At 31.7% G+C, this 14,075-nt stretch overlaps 1 protein-coding gene across 2 annotated transcripts in view; it reads right to left on the bottom strand.

The window, feature by feature from the left end:
- The window catches only part of Tpr2 (Tetratricopeptide repeat protein 2), a 144,335-nt gene that overhangs the window by 4,321 nt on the left and 125,939 nt on the right, over positions 1-14,075 (bottom strand). For both annotated transcript variants that reach the window (XM_075297030.1, XM_075297031.1), the window contains exons 2-3: positions 4,710-5,162; positions 3,786-4,630 (exon numbers count right to left, since the gene is read on the bottom strand). In XM_075297030.1, the coding sequence (XP_075153145.1) occupies positions 3,786-4,630; positions 4,710-5,162 (1,298 nt within the window). The remainder of the gene's footprint in view (positions 1-3,785; positions 4,631-4,709; positions 5,163-14,075) is intronic.

A 14,075-nucleotide genomic window follows, 5' to 3' on the forward strand; every position in this document is an offset into this window, starting at 1 on the left:
TTCAAATTTAGATATAGCTCCCATATATATGTTTTTCTGATTTCGACAAAAAATGTCAAAATACCAACATTTTCCTTGTTAAATCGCCACTACTTAGTCGAAAAGTTGTAAAAATGATTCTAATTTTCCTAAACTTCTAATACATATATATCGAGCGATAAATCATAAATAAACTTTTGCGAAGTTTCCTTAAAATTGCTTCAGATTTAAATGGAAGGTTTTAGTAAAAAATATGGGAATTTTTACTAAAATTGTGTTCCACCCTAGTGCATTAGCCAACTTAAATTTTGAGTCTATAGATTTTGTAAATGTCTATCAAATTCTCTCCAAATCGAGTGATATTTAAATGTATGTATTTGGGACAAACCTTTATATATAGCACCCAACACATTTGACGGATGTGATATGGTTCGAAAATTTAGATCTACAAAGTGGTGCAGGGTATAATATAGTCGGTCCCGCCCGACTTTAGACTTTCCTTACTTGTTTTCAAACTGTGTATAAATACCTCGCAGTTACAATGCAGACAGAAAACTGAACTTAAGAAGCAAAAAAACAAAATTTTCTATGGAAATAAAGTTTTGAGAAAATTTTCTATAGAAATAAAATTTTGTGAAAATTTTCTATAGAATAAAATTTTAAGAAAATTTTTGTATAGAAATAAAATTTTAAGAAAATTTTTGTATAGAAATAAAGTTTTGAGAAAATTTTATTTCTATAGAAATAACGTTTTGAGACAATTTTCTATAGAAATAAAATTTTAAGAAAATTTTTGTATAGAAATAAAATTTTAAGAAAATTTTCTATAGAAATAAAATTTTGAGACAATTTTCTATAGAAATAAAATTTTGACACAATCTACTAGGTTAGGTTAGTTGGCAGACAGATGTATCAGGCTCACTTAGACTATTCAGTCCATTGTGATACCACACTGGTGAACTTTTCTCTTATCACTGAGAAACCTTTTTTATATACAGCGTACATTACAAAAATTTATAATTTGAATTCATCGCAGTTGCTTGGTTGGTTATAAAATAATTTTATTTAAAATACTCGGAGAACGTAGGGGGTAATCATGTGGTGAAAATAGGGTACCTCATTGTTTGATATCTGGTGGGGGAGGGGGACATCCCCCTCGCCCGACATTTTCAACTCCGATTTGGATGAAATTTCCAAGGAAGGTTAGGCGTGATGTTTAGACAAAAACACGCTACGTTATTTTTCGATATTGGATCACGGAGGTGGGCCACCCCTTTATACGACTTTTGTTTAAAATACTGTAAAAAACAAAAATTCTCAGATTAAAATTCTCAGATTTACAGAGAACACGCCGTGAGGTTATGAATTTATTATGGGGTACCCAATTTTTTAATATTTGGACGGGAAGGGCGAACTCCCCCTTGCCCGACTTTTTGAAAATTGGAAGAAAATTATCAGATTTGCTTGAAATTTTCAGATTGAAGGGGGCGTCTAGGCAAAGAATAGCTACTTTATTTTGTCGAGGAGGGGGCCTCCCCTTTTCCCACTTTTTCTAAAGTACAGTAAAAAAATATAAAATTTGTCGACTTACGGAAATTTCACGAAGAACTTGGGGGAGATTATGAAATTTATATGAGCTATACGATTTTTTAATATTTGGTCGGGGAAAAATAAAAGGGCACAGGGAGACTTCTTTCTCCTCAAGTGCATACCGTGAAACCATTAAACTTTTGGAAGTAAAGTTTATAGATTTTCTTGAGATTGACAACCCTTTGTAAAAAAATAGAGCAAACTCTAACCTTCTCTGATTTACTTGAAAATGGGAGATTAAATTTATACAGGGTACATGAATTTTCGATGTCTGGTTGGGAAAGGGGAATAGTGAAGTTTGGTGGTTTGAATATAGGGTACGTGAATTTACGATATCTGGTCGTGGAGTAGCGAAGAAAGAGGGGGTTCCCCTTTGCCCGATTTTTTTTTTTGAAAATAGAAAGTAGAGGATTGTCGATAAATGGGAACTCGGTACATAATTTTAATATTTTTCCACAGGCTTCTGTCGGACTTTTTAAGTAAGAAAACTTAAATTTATATGAAGATGACCGGCAACGTAGAGGGTGCTTCATTTTCCGGTGTATGTTTGGGAGAGGCATGTTCCCCATGTCCAACACTTTAACAAATGTTAATATGGTCAATTTTAAAGTACTTTTACTTTTTCCGATTTATTGTACGGTATGTTGAGGAGAAGTATACCTCCCCTTGACAAACCACGCTTGAAATTCATGGGAAATGTAGAAGATTGCTCAACGATTTGAATATAGAACAATTAAAAAACAAAAAAATTCGTTGAAAGGGAACACCTTCTACCCGGAGTTTCTTAAGCCGGTCCGTTTTACATCTTCCCTATTTCTGTATATAAACGAAAAAGCAAATATTCAGATTGTTTTGAAATGTACGGGACACGTGTGTGGAAACCATGAAGTGATTAATCAGTACTTCAGTTTTGGTGCCAGACTTCCACTGACTCTACTCTTTAAAAGTTCAAATCTTTTCGAATTTGTTTTCAGAGCTAAGGTCGATCGAATGGTCGACTAAGTTAATGAAAATATGCTTCGGGAGGCGTAGCGAAATGGGCCGGGTTACGCTAGTTTTCCATAGAAATGAAATTTTGTCAAAATTTTCTATATAGAAATAAAATTTTCTATAGAAATAAAATTTTGAGAAAATTTTCAATAGATGTAAAATTTTGCTACAGGTAGAATTCTACCAAAAATGGTAGATTTTTTCCTGTTTGGTAGATTTTGCCTCTCCAACTAAGAGGTACTTCAATTTTCTATAAAAATAAAATTTTGACAAAATTTTCTATAGAAATAAAATTTTGACAAAATTTTCTATAGAAATAAAATTTTGCAAAAATTTTCTATACAAATAAAATTTTACAAAAATTTTCTATACAAATAAAATTTTGCAAAAATTTTCTATAGAATTAAAATTTTGCAAAAGATTTCTAGAGAAATAAAATTTTGACAAAATTTTCCATAGAAATAAAATTTTGGCAATATTTTCTATAGAAATAAAATTATGACAAAATTTTCGATAGAAATAAAATTTTGACAATATTTTCTATAGAAATAAAATTTTGAGAAAATTTGTAATAGATATAAATGTTTGCTACAGTTGGTAGAATTCTACCAAAAATGGTAGATTTGTTCCTGTTTGGTAGATTGATAGAATTATTGATGTTTTGGTCGATTTTGCCTCTCCAACTAAGAGGTACTTAAATTTTCTATAAAAATAACATTTTGTCAAAATTTTCTATAGAAATTAAATTTCGACAAAATTTTCGATAGAAATACAATTTTGAGAAAAAAAAATTATAGAAGTAAAATTTTTAATAAAATTTTCTATAGAAATTAAATTTTGAGAAAATTTTCTATAGAAGTAAAATTTTTGATAAAATTTTCTATAGAAATTTTGCAAAAGTTTTCTATAGAAATTTTGCGAAAATTTTGTCGTAATAAATTTTTAAGAAAATTTTACACAAGCATAGGGATCTATTTTTCGAGTACATGTCCCTAACGTGAGATATTTCCTATATAAACACAATAAAATAAACCTCTCACAACTGGACACTTCCCAAAAAATGTGGACAAAATCTAGGCGACCGAGGGTGTCCACCACTTCTGAGCTATTTCACAGTATTCCCAAAATTTCTTATAAGTGGACACCTCCCAAATGTGGACAAAAATTAGGCGTTTGTGGGTGTCCATTTCCATTCATTTGTTGTTTTTTGTAAACTCTAATCTCACCTTGTTCATGTTCCTCCATATCCTGACCGCTGTCATAACGCATTTTCTTCTTTGGATCCGATAAAATCGCATAAGCCTCACCAATTTCTTTGAATTTCAGTTCTTGCTCTTTACGCTCTTCGGGCGAACTATTCGCATGACGATCGGGATGATGGACCAAAGCCTTCTTACGATAAGCCTTTTTAATCTCATCTTCACCAGCAGTACGTGATACACCCAAGATCTTGTAGTAATCCTTACGTTTCGATTTCTTCAAGGCAAATTTAGCATCACGTAATAGTTTCTTAATCTCGGGAGTCTTTTGGATTTGCAAAGCAGCCTCATAATCATTGCAACATTCTTCGAATTTCTCCAGATCATTGTGGCAACGGGCTCGCAAAAGTAAAGCTTTCAGATATTTGTCATTGATCTCCAAGACACGCGTACAATCGGCAACAGCTTCACGTAGATTATTTATTTTGGAATGGACTAAGGCGCGATTGTATAGCAATTTTGAATTAATGTCCTTATTGAACTCGTCAATTTTTAAGGCTTCGGTGTAGACAGCTTGAGCTTCACGATAACGTCCCGATTTGAAAAGGACATTACCATTTTCTTTCATATCTTTGAGGGTTTTACTTTTCGTGCGCATTTCTTTGGCCTTTTTATGATCGGGATCAAGTTGAAGGGCCAATTCGAAATGTTTGATACCCTTTTCCAAATTATCCGTATAATAGAAACACAGGCCACGAACATAGATGGCATCAGCCGAAGTGCTATCCAATTTCATAATGCTAATGGCAATGTCAACGGCTTCATCGCAACGACCCAAAAATGCCAAACATTCGGCCTTTCGGAGACGATATCTAAAGCAAAAAGAGAGTGAGATAGAGAGCAGATTATTAAATAAAGCCATTGGCTGAATATACCACAAAGGCCACTTACCTGTAACAAGCCGGCGCCAATTTTATGGCTGAATCCAAATAAAAGACCACATTACGATACGCCTTTGATTCGTAATTTGTTTGTACGGTCTGTTCCAATTGGCGTAATTGTTGAGCAGCATGTTTCTCTGTATTGACAGCATTACTTTGAGGATCCAATTCTTCGATTTTCTTAATGGCCTGTTCGGCCCCAATTATATCACCCATAGCCACACAACATTTGGCAATACGAACATAGGCCTTTTCGAATTTTGGATCTAAGCGTACAGCTGTGCGTGCATCGTTTAACGCATTCGTATAGTTGGAGAGCATCATATAACATGCCGAACGATTGGCATAGTAGGTGGCTGAATCCGGACATAATGAAATGGCATCGGCATAGAATTTCAGAGCCGATTGATAGTTTTGTGCTTTGTATTGGTCGTTGCCAAGTTTTTTCCTTTCTTCAGCAATGCTAAAATTAGAGAGAAAAAATCGGAAAAATATATAATTAGTGGTAAAGCATAGATGTGATTTAATGGATAAAAAAAAATTAGGAAAAAACTAAGAATATTATCAGGGAGCTATAGAGCCATAGGGTACCACCATTAAAATTTTTCAAGAGAAATATTTGTCCACTTTGAAAAATTCCTATAACCCTGTCAAGAACCATGTCTTAAAATGACAAAATTTGTAGTAAAAAAAATTGATTTAAAAAAATTTGATTTCAGCAAATCTTCAGCAACCCCCAATAAATCTAAATTTTTGCGGAAACAATCTTTGAAAACCAATTTCACAATAAGATCGTTAACAAAACCTCTTAATCGAATTTTTTATTTTTATTTATTTTATTTTGGCAACCCTATGCCCGAGTAAACGTGATTTTTACTGCAGCTGATCGTTAATAAAGTTTTTGGCATAAACTTTGTTTATTGGCGTATTTCATACCTATTTTCTTATTTGTGAGAAGTAAAAAGGGGTTAAAATTGGAATTTCGAAAATAATTTCCTTGAATTCGGATTTTATTGACTGTTTTGACCATTTAATCGTAATACATTTTGGCGCTGCTGTTGTTGTTGTTAACCTTGCTTCAGAAATTATTTGTGTTGTTGTATCTGCATTGCTGACATAACCTCTATCTATTTGCTACGAGATGCCGACTAAATGTGGCATATGCGATGCTACCATTACCAAAACACAAATGTGTATTAGATGCCATGTTTGCTCAAAGTGGGTGCATGGATCGTGTGCGAAGATCAGTGACAATGACTTACTTGTGATTAGGGCAGTACCGTCATGCCTATATACTTGTGCCTCATGTCAACATGGAATGAATAATGGTACCAGCATTGATGTTGTGCTTGAGGAGGTTCGAGGAGTCAATAAGAAGTTGAATGAATTCATTTCTGGTAACACATTAGAAATGAACTCAATTAAAGAAGCCCTCAATGAAATTAGAACACAGATCCATTCCCTGCCAGAAATCAAGGCTGATGTCAAAAAGTGTAATGAGCGAATTGATCAAGTTGTTTCTACAACATCTATTGAAATTGCTTCTCTAAAAGCGGAAAACAACATTTTGCATAGAAGGTTAAACCGTCACGACATTGTTATTAGTGGTCTGCCTGAGGGAATAGCAGACCTTGAAGCTACAGTTATTTCCATTGGCTCATTTTATGGTGTATCTTTAAGTAACACCGATATAAGTGAGGCATTCTACATAAACAGTCGCAAACGGATCCTGGTGAAATTTCATAACGTAAAAATAAGAGATGCCATCATGCGCCAGTATTTTAAGACCAGATCGCTTAAGGTGTCTGATGTATTAAAAGGGGATGGTGGAGATTTGGTAAATCGCATATTTCTGAATGATCACTACTCTCCTGCAGCTTCTGCTCTAAATGTGGTCTGTATGAAGCTTCGACGTTTGCACATTGTGACGCGATACAAAATCCTAAATTCTGATAAACTGAGAGCAAAACTAGTATTTCCTGATGGGAAGGAAGTAGTTCGGAATCCTAATGAGTGCACTGTCCTCCTCCAGGAGACCAGCGAAGTATAGGAACTCATTTTGGTGTTTAATGTACACCATTACTTAAGCAAAGAAGTTAGATACATGTACTGCTGCATTAATTCGAATTAAGTTGTTTATTACAACTTTTGTCTTTAAATCGAATATCAAATTGAAGTGTTTTTTTTTCTCCTGATTGGTTTACTAAATGACATTATTATGCCAGTAATGCAATGTATCTAACTCTTTGCTAAATTGTATCTTGTTTTACGTGTAGCTTTAAAAGGTATTTATCGCAACACTATTGTAGCCATTGTATATAAATTTAAACCTTTGTAATGCTAAGTTTAATTTGAATTCCTTGATGGCATTAAATTTTTGGAATTATATATCGAAAATCTCGCGAAATTGAAACAAAAATCTAAAGATCTAACTATGTTATTCTAATCTAGCTTTTCTCAAAATAGTTTTCTTACTTTAACAAAGTTTAACTTATCTATCTTTCTTGATCTCACTATTTTAACGATCAGCAGCTGTTTATTGAATTGATTAAATGAAAATTGAACTATTTTTACTAGATTTGCTGAAGGTTTTTAACTATGATTTGATCCCCCCCACAATTATAATTTTGATTTTTGATGTCTTCTGAATTGAATATGGGCCCTTTGATTAGCAACAATGCATATTTGAAGTCTTCATTTCGTAGATGTGGCTTTGGAAAGTTTAACGCTGGCCATTGGAATTGTCGCAGTATAAGACCATCGTCACAGTCCACCAAATTTGATGAACTTAGGAACATTTTATGTGGTTCTCACCTGCATGTTATTGCAATAACGGAGACTTGGCTGAAATCTGATATTTCCAACAGGGCAGTTCACATTCCTGGTTACGAAATTATCAGGAACGACAGGCAAAACTGTAGAGGAGGTGGTGTTTGTATATACATCTCCACTGGTCTTGAATATAAAGTGGTGTTTAAATTCTCTCTTCTGGGGAAGTGTGAGTCGCTCTTCATCGAGCTCTATTCAGGTGGTGAACGGTTTCTTTTTGGAGTAGTTTACCTGCCTCCGCCGTGTGATTTGGAGAAATTTGAGGAAACTCACAGTGATCTTCTACTGAACTACACGAGTATAATTCTGGTAGGTGATCTAAATTGCAACTTGTTTGACGTGTCTCGGGCAAGTTTATTTCGTTCACTGTGTCTCCGGTTAGATTTATCTATCTTGCACAATTCTAAACCTACTCACTATGATCTAGCTCATGACACATCCTCATTACTAGACGTTATGTTGTTTTCGAATTGTTCTACCTACTTCTCTGGACAAGCACAGTGCCCGTCTATATCAGACCATGCTCTTATCTTCGCTTCGTTTGATATTGATATGAGAAATACTGAGAAGATGATTGAATACTATGATTATGAGGGTATAGATTGGCATGGATTGACGAGTTGTTTGTCTGAATTTGACAGTAGTTCATTGTCTTCTTTGGACATGGATGAGGTATGTTCTACTATTTCCATATTAATTAATGAGTTGTTTACTTTTGTTCCGGTTGTGAGGAAAGTAATTCGTTGTTCTTGTGATGCCTGGATTAAGTCAAACAATGTTTTACTGGCTCGTTCTCTTCGTGACTTGGCATTCAGGAACTATAGAAGTGATGCTACCCCAGGAAATTGGAGGACTTATTGCAAGTACCGAAATAGGGCCAAAACGGTAATGCGTAGAGAGAAGAGGCGGTTTTATTTTAGGTATTTTAATCGGCTGAATTCTAATGGTCTATGGCGGGTTCTAAAGGGTGGTGGGTGCTTAGGGGACGATGAGATACGGGTTGATCAGGATGTTGATGAAATTAATGACTTTTTCGTGGGTGGCTCTTCAATAAGGGACGAAAGAGATGTTTTTGACTCCTTCATTTTTCCTGAGACAGAAGGTGCCTTTTCGTTTCATTGCGTAGATGTTGACGATGTTGTTTTGGCTTTGAATAAGGTTAGATCGAGGGCTATTGGAGTAGATGGTATAACCTTGGAATTCCTAAGACTTATTTTTCCCTATATATCTGATTTGATTTTACATTTGATTAATACTATTCTGATGTCCTCAACATTCCCTGCACCCTGGAAAATTGCTCGCGTTGTCCCTATACCGAAATGTAAAGTGGTGAGTAGTCCAGACGATCTCAGGCCGATCTCCATATTACCGGTTTTGTCGAAATTGTGCGAGCATATTATGAAGGACCAAATATTAATTCAGACACGACCTGATATTTTCGATGGACAATTTGCTTTTAGGAAAGGTTATGGCACTACGGGACTTTTGCTCCATGTTACTGATTCCATTAGAGGTCATGTTAACAATAATGAATCTAGTGTTTTGGTTTCTTTAGATTTAACAAAGGCGTTCAATTCGATTAGTCACTCCACCTTGATTGCAAAGCTTAGGGACCAGTTCAAATTTTCTAGATCGGCTTGTAAACTCATTATGTCTTACTTACGTGACAGGTTACAGTTTGTTTCGATGAATGGTAAAGTTTCCTCGATTCTTGCCATAAACTCTGGGGTGCCTCAAGGCTCGGTTTTGGGGCCCCTTTTATTTCTTTTATATATCAATGATCTTCCTCGATGCCTGTTTGATATCTCATGCAAATTTTACTTATTTGCGGACGATGTCATGATTCTCTTCGGTTGTGATCGCACGTCCTTACATATTGTTGAGAGAGATGTAAATAATTGTCTTGGTAAGGTTGTCCAATGGGCAACGTTGAATTCATTAGTGATAAATCCTCACAAATCTAAGGCAATTATGTTTGGAGGTAGAGGTGAACTGGATATATTTGTGGGTCAGGATAGGGTGGAGTTTGTAGAGCAGCATAGGTGCTTGGGCATTTTGCTTGATGCCAGACTTAGTTTTGAGCCTCATGTTAACATGGTGCAAAGGACGGTCTACAGTATATTACGTAGGATTTACTCTACTAATATGTGTTTTCCGACATGGGTTAAAGCTAGATTGGCTAAGGTCATACTTATGCCACATATTTTATATGGTTTGGAAATTGTGTCTGGCACTTTCGACTATGTTAAACAGAGAATTAGGCGAATTGTGAACACTATTGCACGTTTCACATACAACCTGAAGAGGCGTGATCATATCACCGAACATGTCAAGAGTTTGCTAGGAATGCACTTTGATTCTTTTATCAATTTCAAGTGCTTGAATTTCTTTTACAAGGTGATTAGAAGTGGAGTTCCGGACCTTGTACGTGATATGTTTAGTTTTTCCCTCTCAAGTCGCAATACGCAAATCATTATACCTAGGATTGTTAATTTGGCCTTTGAGAAATCATTTGTCGTGCGTATAGCTCGTATATGGAATCCATTACCCGTTGATCTACGAGTTTTTTCCCACACCAACAATGCTTTTCGGCTGAAACTGTTGGTTTACTTGACTCAGAACTGAAGGGTAAATATTTAAGGCTTTTCTTCACAAACTTTATATTTATATTTATCCTTTTGTACTATATCTGTATTTGTTTTATGTTGCTGATTTGGGCGAATATTAGATATTAAATATTAATTAAATATTAACTATTTTTTATGTGTAGTTGTGGTTGGGGGACCAATAGTAGAAATACCTAGCGAAACTTAGTTTTAGTGTGATTTTATTATTATTTTGTTTATAGTTTTAAGATTTGTTTTATGGGCTATGAAATATTACTATGTAATACATGTGTCGGCCTTTAAGGCTTAGTATTACTAAAATAAATGAATAAATAAAAAAAAATCGAATTTTAAAAGAAAATTGATTGATTTTCTCAAGCCATTTAGGAAACGATTGCCATATTCCCCACAAACTAAGTCATTGCCCTATATTCCAATGCCGTGATACTAGATCTTATTGATGCTGAGTAAATGGCAACCAGTGCTACTTGTTGCTCTTGACAGCCAGATGTGATTGATAAACTATTTATGACAATTTTAATGGGAAAACTCATCATCTTCGTTCTTATCACGTGCCAACTAATGATGTTGGTCCTTCAGACTGAATGATTTTCTTCAAACACTTTTGCATCCTAGGAAGTTAAATCTAGCTGGTGGTGAGAGGGCGGTTCTTCAATTTTCGTTTGTTAAAATGCCAGTCATATGGATGCCATAGTTTAAATTGGTTTGGATTTATTGAAAGCTAAAAAAATTTAGAAACTCGAATGCAATTCTTATCTGGAGAAAGTTAAGATGTAGTTTTGGATTTTTTGATGAATTTTGGTTTTCGGTATACTAATGCTCCAAGCATTCGGCTCGTAAAACTTAACAATTATTATCTATCACCTGACATATTTATTGGGTAAAATTTTATTTCTATAAAATATTTTGTCAAAATTTTATTTCTATAGAAAATTTTGTCAAAATTTTATTTCTATAGAAAATTTTGTCAAAATTTTATTTCTATAGAAACTTTTGTAAAAATTTTATTTCTATAGAAAATTTTGTCAAAATTTTATTTCTATAGAAAATTTTTGCAAAATTTTATTTCTATAGATAATTTTGTCAAAATTTTATTTTTGTAGAAAATGTTGTCAAAATTTTATTTCTATAGAAAATTTTTGCAAAATTTTATTTCTTTGAAAAATTTTTGCAAAATTTTATTTCTATAGAAAATTTTGTCAAAATTTTATTTCTATAGAAAATTTTGTCAAAATTATATTTCTATAGAAAATTTTGTCAAAATTTTATTTCTATAGAAAATTTTGTCAAAATTTTATTTCTATAGAAACTTTTGTAAAAATTTTATTTCTATAGAAAATATTGTCAAAATTTTATTTCTATAGAAAATTTTTGCAAAATTTTATTTCTATAGATAATTTTGTCAAAATTTTATTTTTGTAGAAAATTTTGTCAAAATTTTATTTCTATAGAAAATTTTTGCAAAATTTTATTTCTTTGAAAAATTTTATTTCTATAGAAAATTTTGTCAAAATTTTATTTCTATAGAAAATTTTGTCAAAATTTTATTTCTATAGAAAATTTTGTCAAAATTATATTTCTATAGAAAATTTTGTCAAAATTTTATTTCTATTGAAAATTTTGTCAAAATTTTATTTCTATAGAGAATTTTGTCAAAATTATATTTCTATAGAAAATTTTGTCAAAATTTTATTTCTATAGAAAATTTTGTTAAAATTTTACTTCCATAGAAAATTTTTGCAAAATTTTATTTTTCTGAAAAATTTTGTCAAAATTTTTTTTCTATAGAAAATTTTGTCAAAATTTTATTTCTATAGAAAATTTTGTTAAAATTGTATTTCTAAAGAAAATTTTGTCAAAATTTTATTATTATAGGAAGTTAAATCTAGCTGGTGGTGAGAGGGCGGTTCTTCAATTTTCGTTTGTTAAAATGCCAGTCATATGGATGCCATAGTTTAAATTGGTTTGGATTTATTGAAAGCTAAAAAAATTTAGAAACTCGAATGCAATTCTTATCTGGAGAAAGTTAAGATGTAGTTTTGGATTTTTTGATGAATTTTGGTTTTCGGTATACTAATGCTCCAAGCATTCGGCTCGTAAAACTTAACAATTATTATCTATCACCTGACATATTTATTGGGTAAAATTTTATTTCTATAAAATATTTTGTCAAAATTTTATTTCTATAGAAAATTTTGTCAAAATTTTATTTCTATAGAAAATTTTGTCAAAATTTTATTTCTATAGAAACTTTTGTAAAAATTTTATTTCTATAGAAAATTTTGTCAAAATTTTATTTCTATAGAAAATTTTTGCAAAATTTTATTTCTATAGATAATTTTGTCAAAATTTTATTTTTGTAGAAAATGTTGTCAAAATTTTATTTCTATAGAAAATTTTTGCAAAATTTTATTTCTTTGAAAAATTTTTGCAAAATTTTATTTCTATAGAAAATTTTGTCAAAATTTTATTTCTATAGAAAATTTTGTCAAAATTATATTTCTATAGAAAATTTTGTCAAAATTTTATTTCTATAGAAAATTTTGTCAAAATTTTATTTCTATAGAAACTTTTGTAAAAATTTTATTTCTATAGAAAATATTGTCAAAATTTTATTTCTATAGAAAATTTTTGCAAAATTTTATTTCTATAGATAATTTTGTCAAAATTTTATTTTTGTAGAAAATTTTGTCAAAATTTTATTTCTATAGAAAATTTTTGCAAAATTTTATTTCTTTGAAAAATTTTATTTCTATAGAAAATTTTGTCAAAATTTTATTTCTATAGAAAATTTTGTCAAAATTTTATTTCTATAGAAAATTTTGTCAAAATTATATTTCTATAGAAAATTTTGTCAAAATTTTATTTCTATTGAAAATTTTGTCAAAATTTTATTTCTATAGAGAATTTTGTCAAAATTATATTTCTATAGAAAATTTTGTCAAAATTTTATTTCTATAGAAAATTTTGTTAAAATTTTACTTCCATAGAAAATTTTTGCAAAATTTTATTTTTCTGAAAAATTTTGTCAAAATTTTTTTTCTATAGAAAATTTTGTCAAAATTTTATTTCTATAGAAAATTTTGTTAAAATTGTATTTCTAAAGAAAATTTTGTCAAAATTTTATTCCTAAAGAAAATTTTGTCAAAATGGGAAAACTCATCATCTTCGTTCTTATCACGTGTCAACTGATGATGTTGGTCCTTCAGACTGAATGCTTTTCTTCAAACACTTTGCATTACAATCACAATCACTATTTTCTTCTTTCATTTCTCCCCATCCACCTTCCATTATAATTGTGTACATGGTGGCTTCCAGTAGTCATAAAAGGCATGGTGCTAAAGCTGCAAGGATAACGATATAAATCCTTTCAAGGAATGTAAAAGATAGTCATTGTGCCTTGGAAGTTGATTTGGATGAAGAATTTTAAAAAATACTAAAACAATTTTTTTCTATTTCAATTATTATTTTTATCAGTATTTTCTATTCTTTTTGCGAAATTTAATTGTCCAATACTCAAATTTTCAGTTAAAACGGCCTAATTCCGTACTTTTTAAGACTTGTCCAAAAGGACTGCATCGGAAGTGGAGAAAAACTGGATAAGGCATTCCGGGATGCGCTCTAAAAGAACAACTTCCAATTTTTTTTGCTGTGTACTTTTGACAAAAAATGTCCTTCAAAAATTAAAAAAGGAATATAAAGGGTGATTCTTTTGAGGTTAGGATTTTCATTCATTAGTATTTGACAGATCACGTGGGATTTCAGACATGGTGTCAAAGAGAAAGATGCTCAGTATGCTTTGACATTTCATCATGAATAGACTTACTAACGAGCCACAACGTCGAATTTTCAGTGAATGGGCCCTAGAAAAGTTGGCAGAAAATCCGCTTTTTTATCGACAAATTTTGTTCAGCGATGAG

The sequence above is a fragment of the Haematobia irritans genome, chromosome 2 (genome assembly GCF_050003625.1).
Source record: "Haematobia irritans isolate KBUSLIRL chromosome 2, ASM5000362v1, whole genome shotgun sequence".
In the NCBI taxonomy this organism is placed as follows: domain Eukaryota; kingdom Metazoa; phylum Arthropoda; class Insecta; order Diptera; family Muscidae; genus Haematobia; species Haematobia irritans.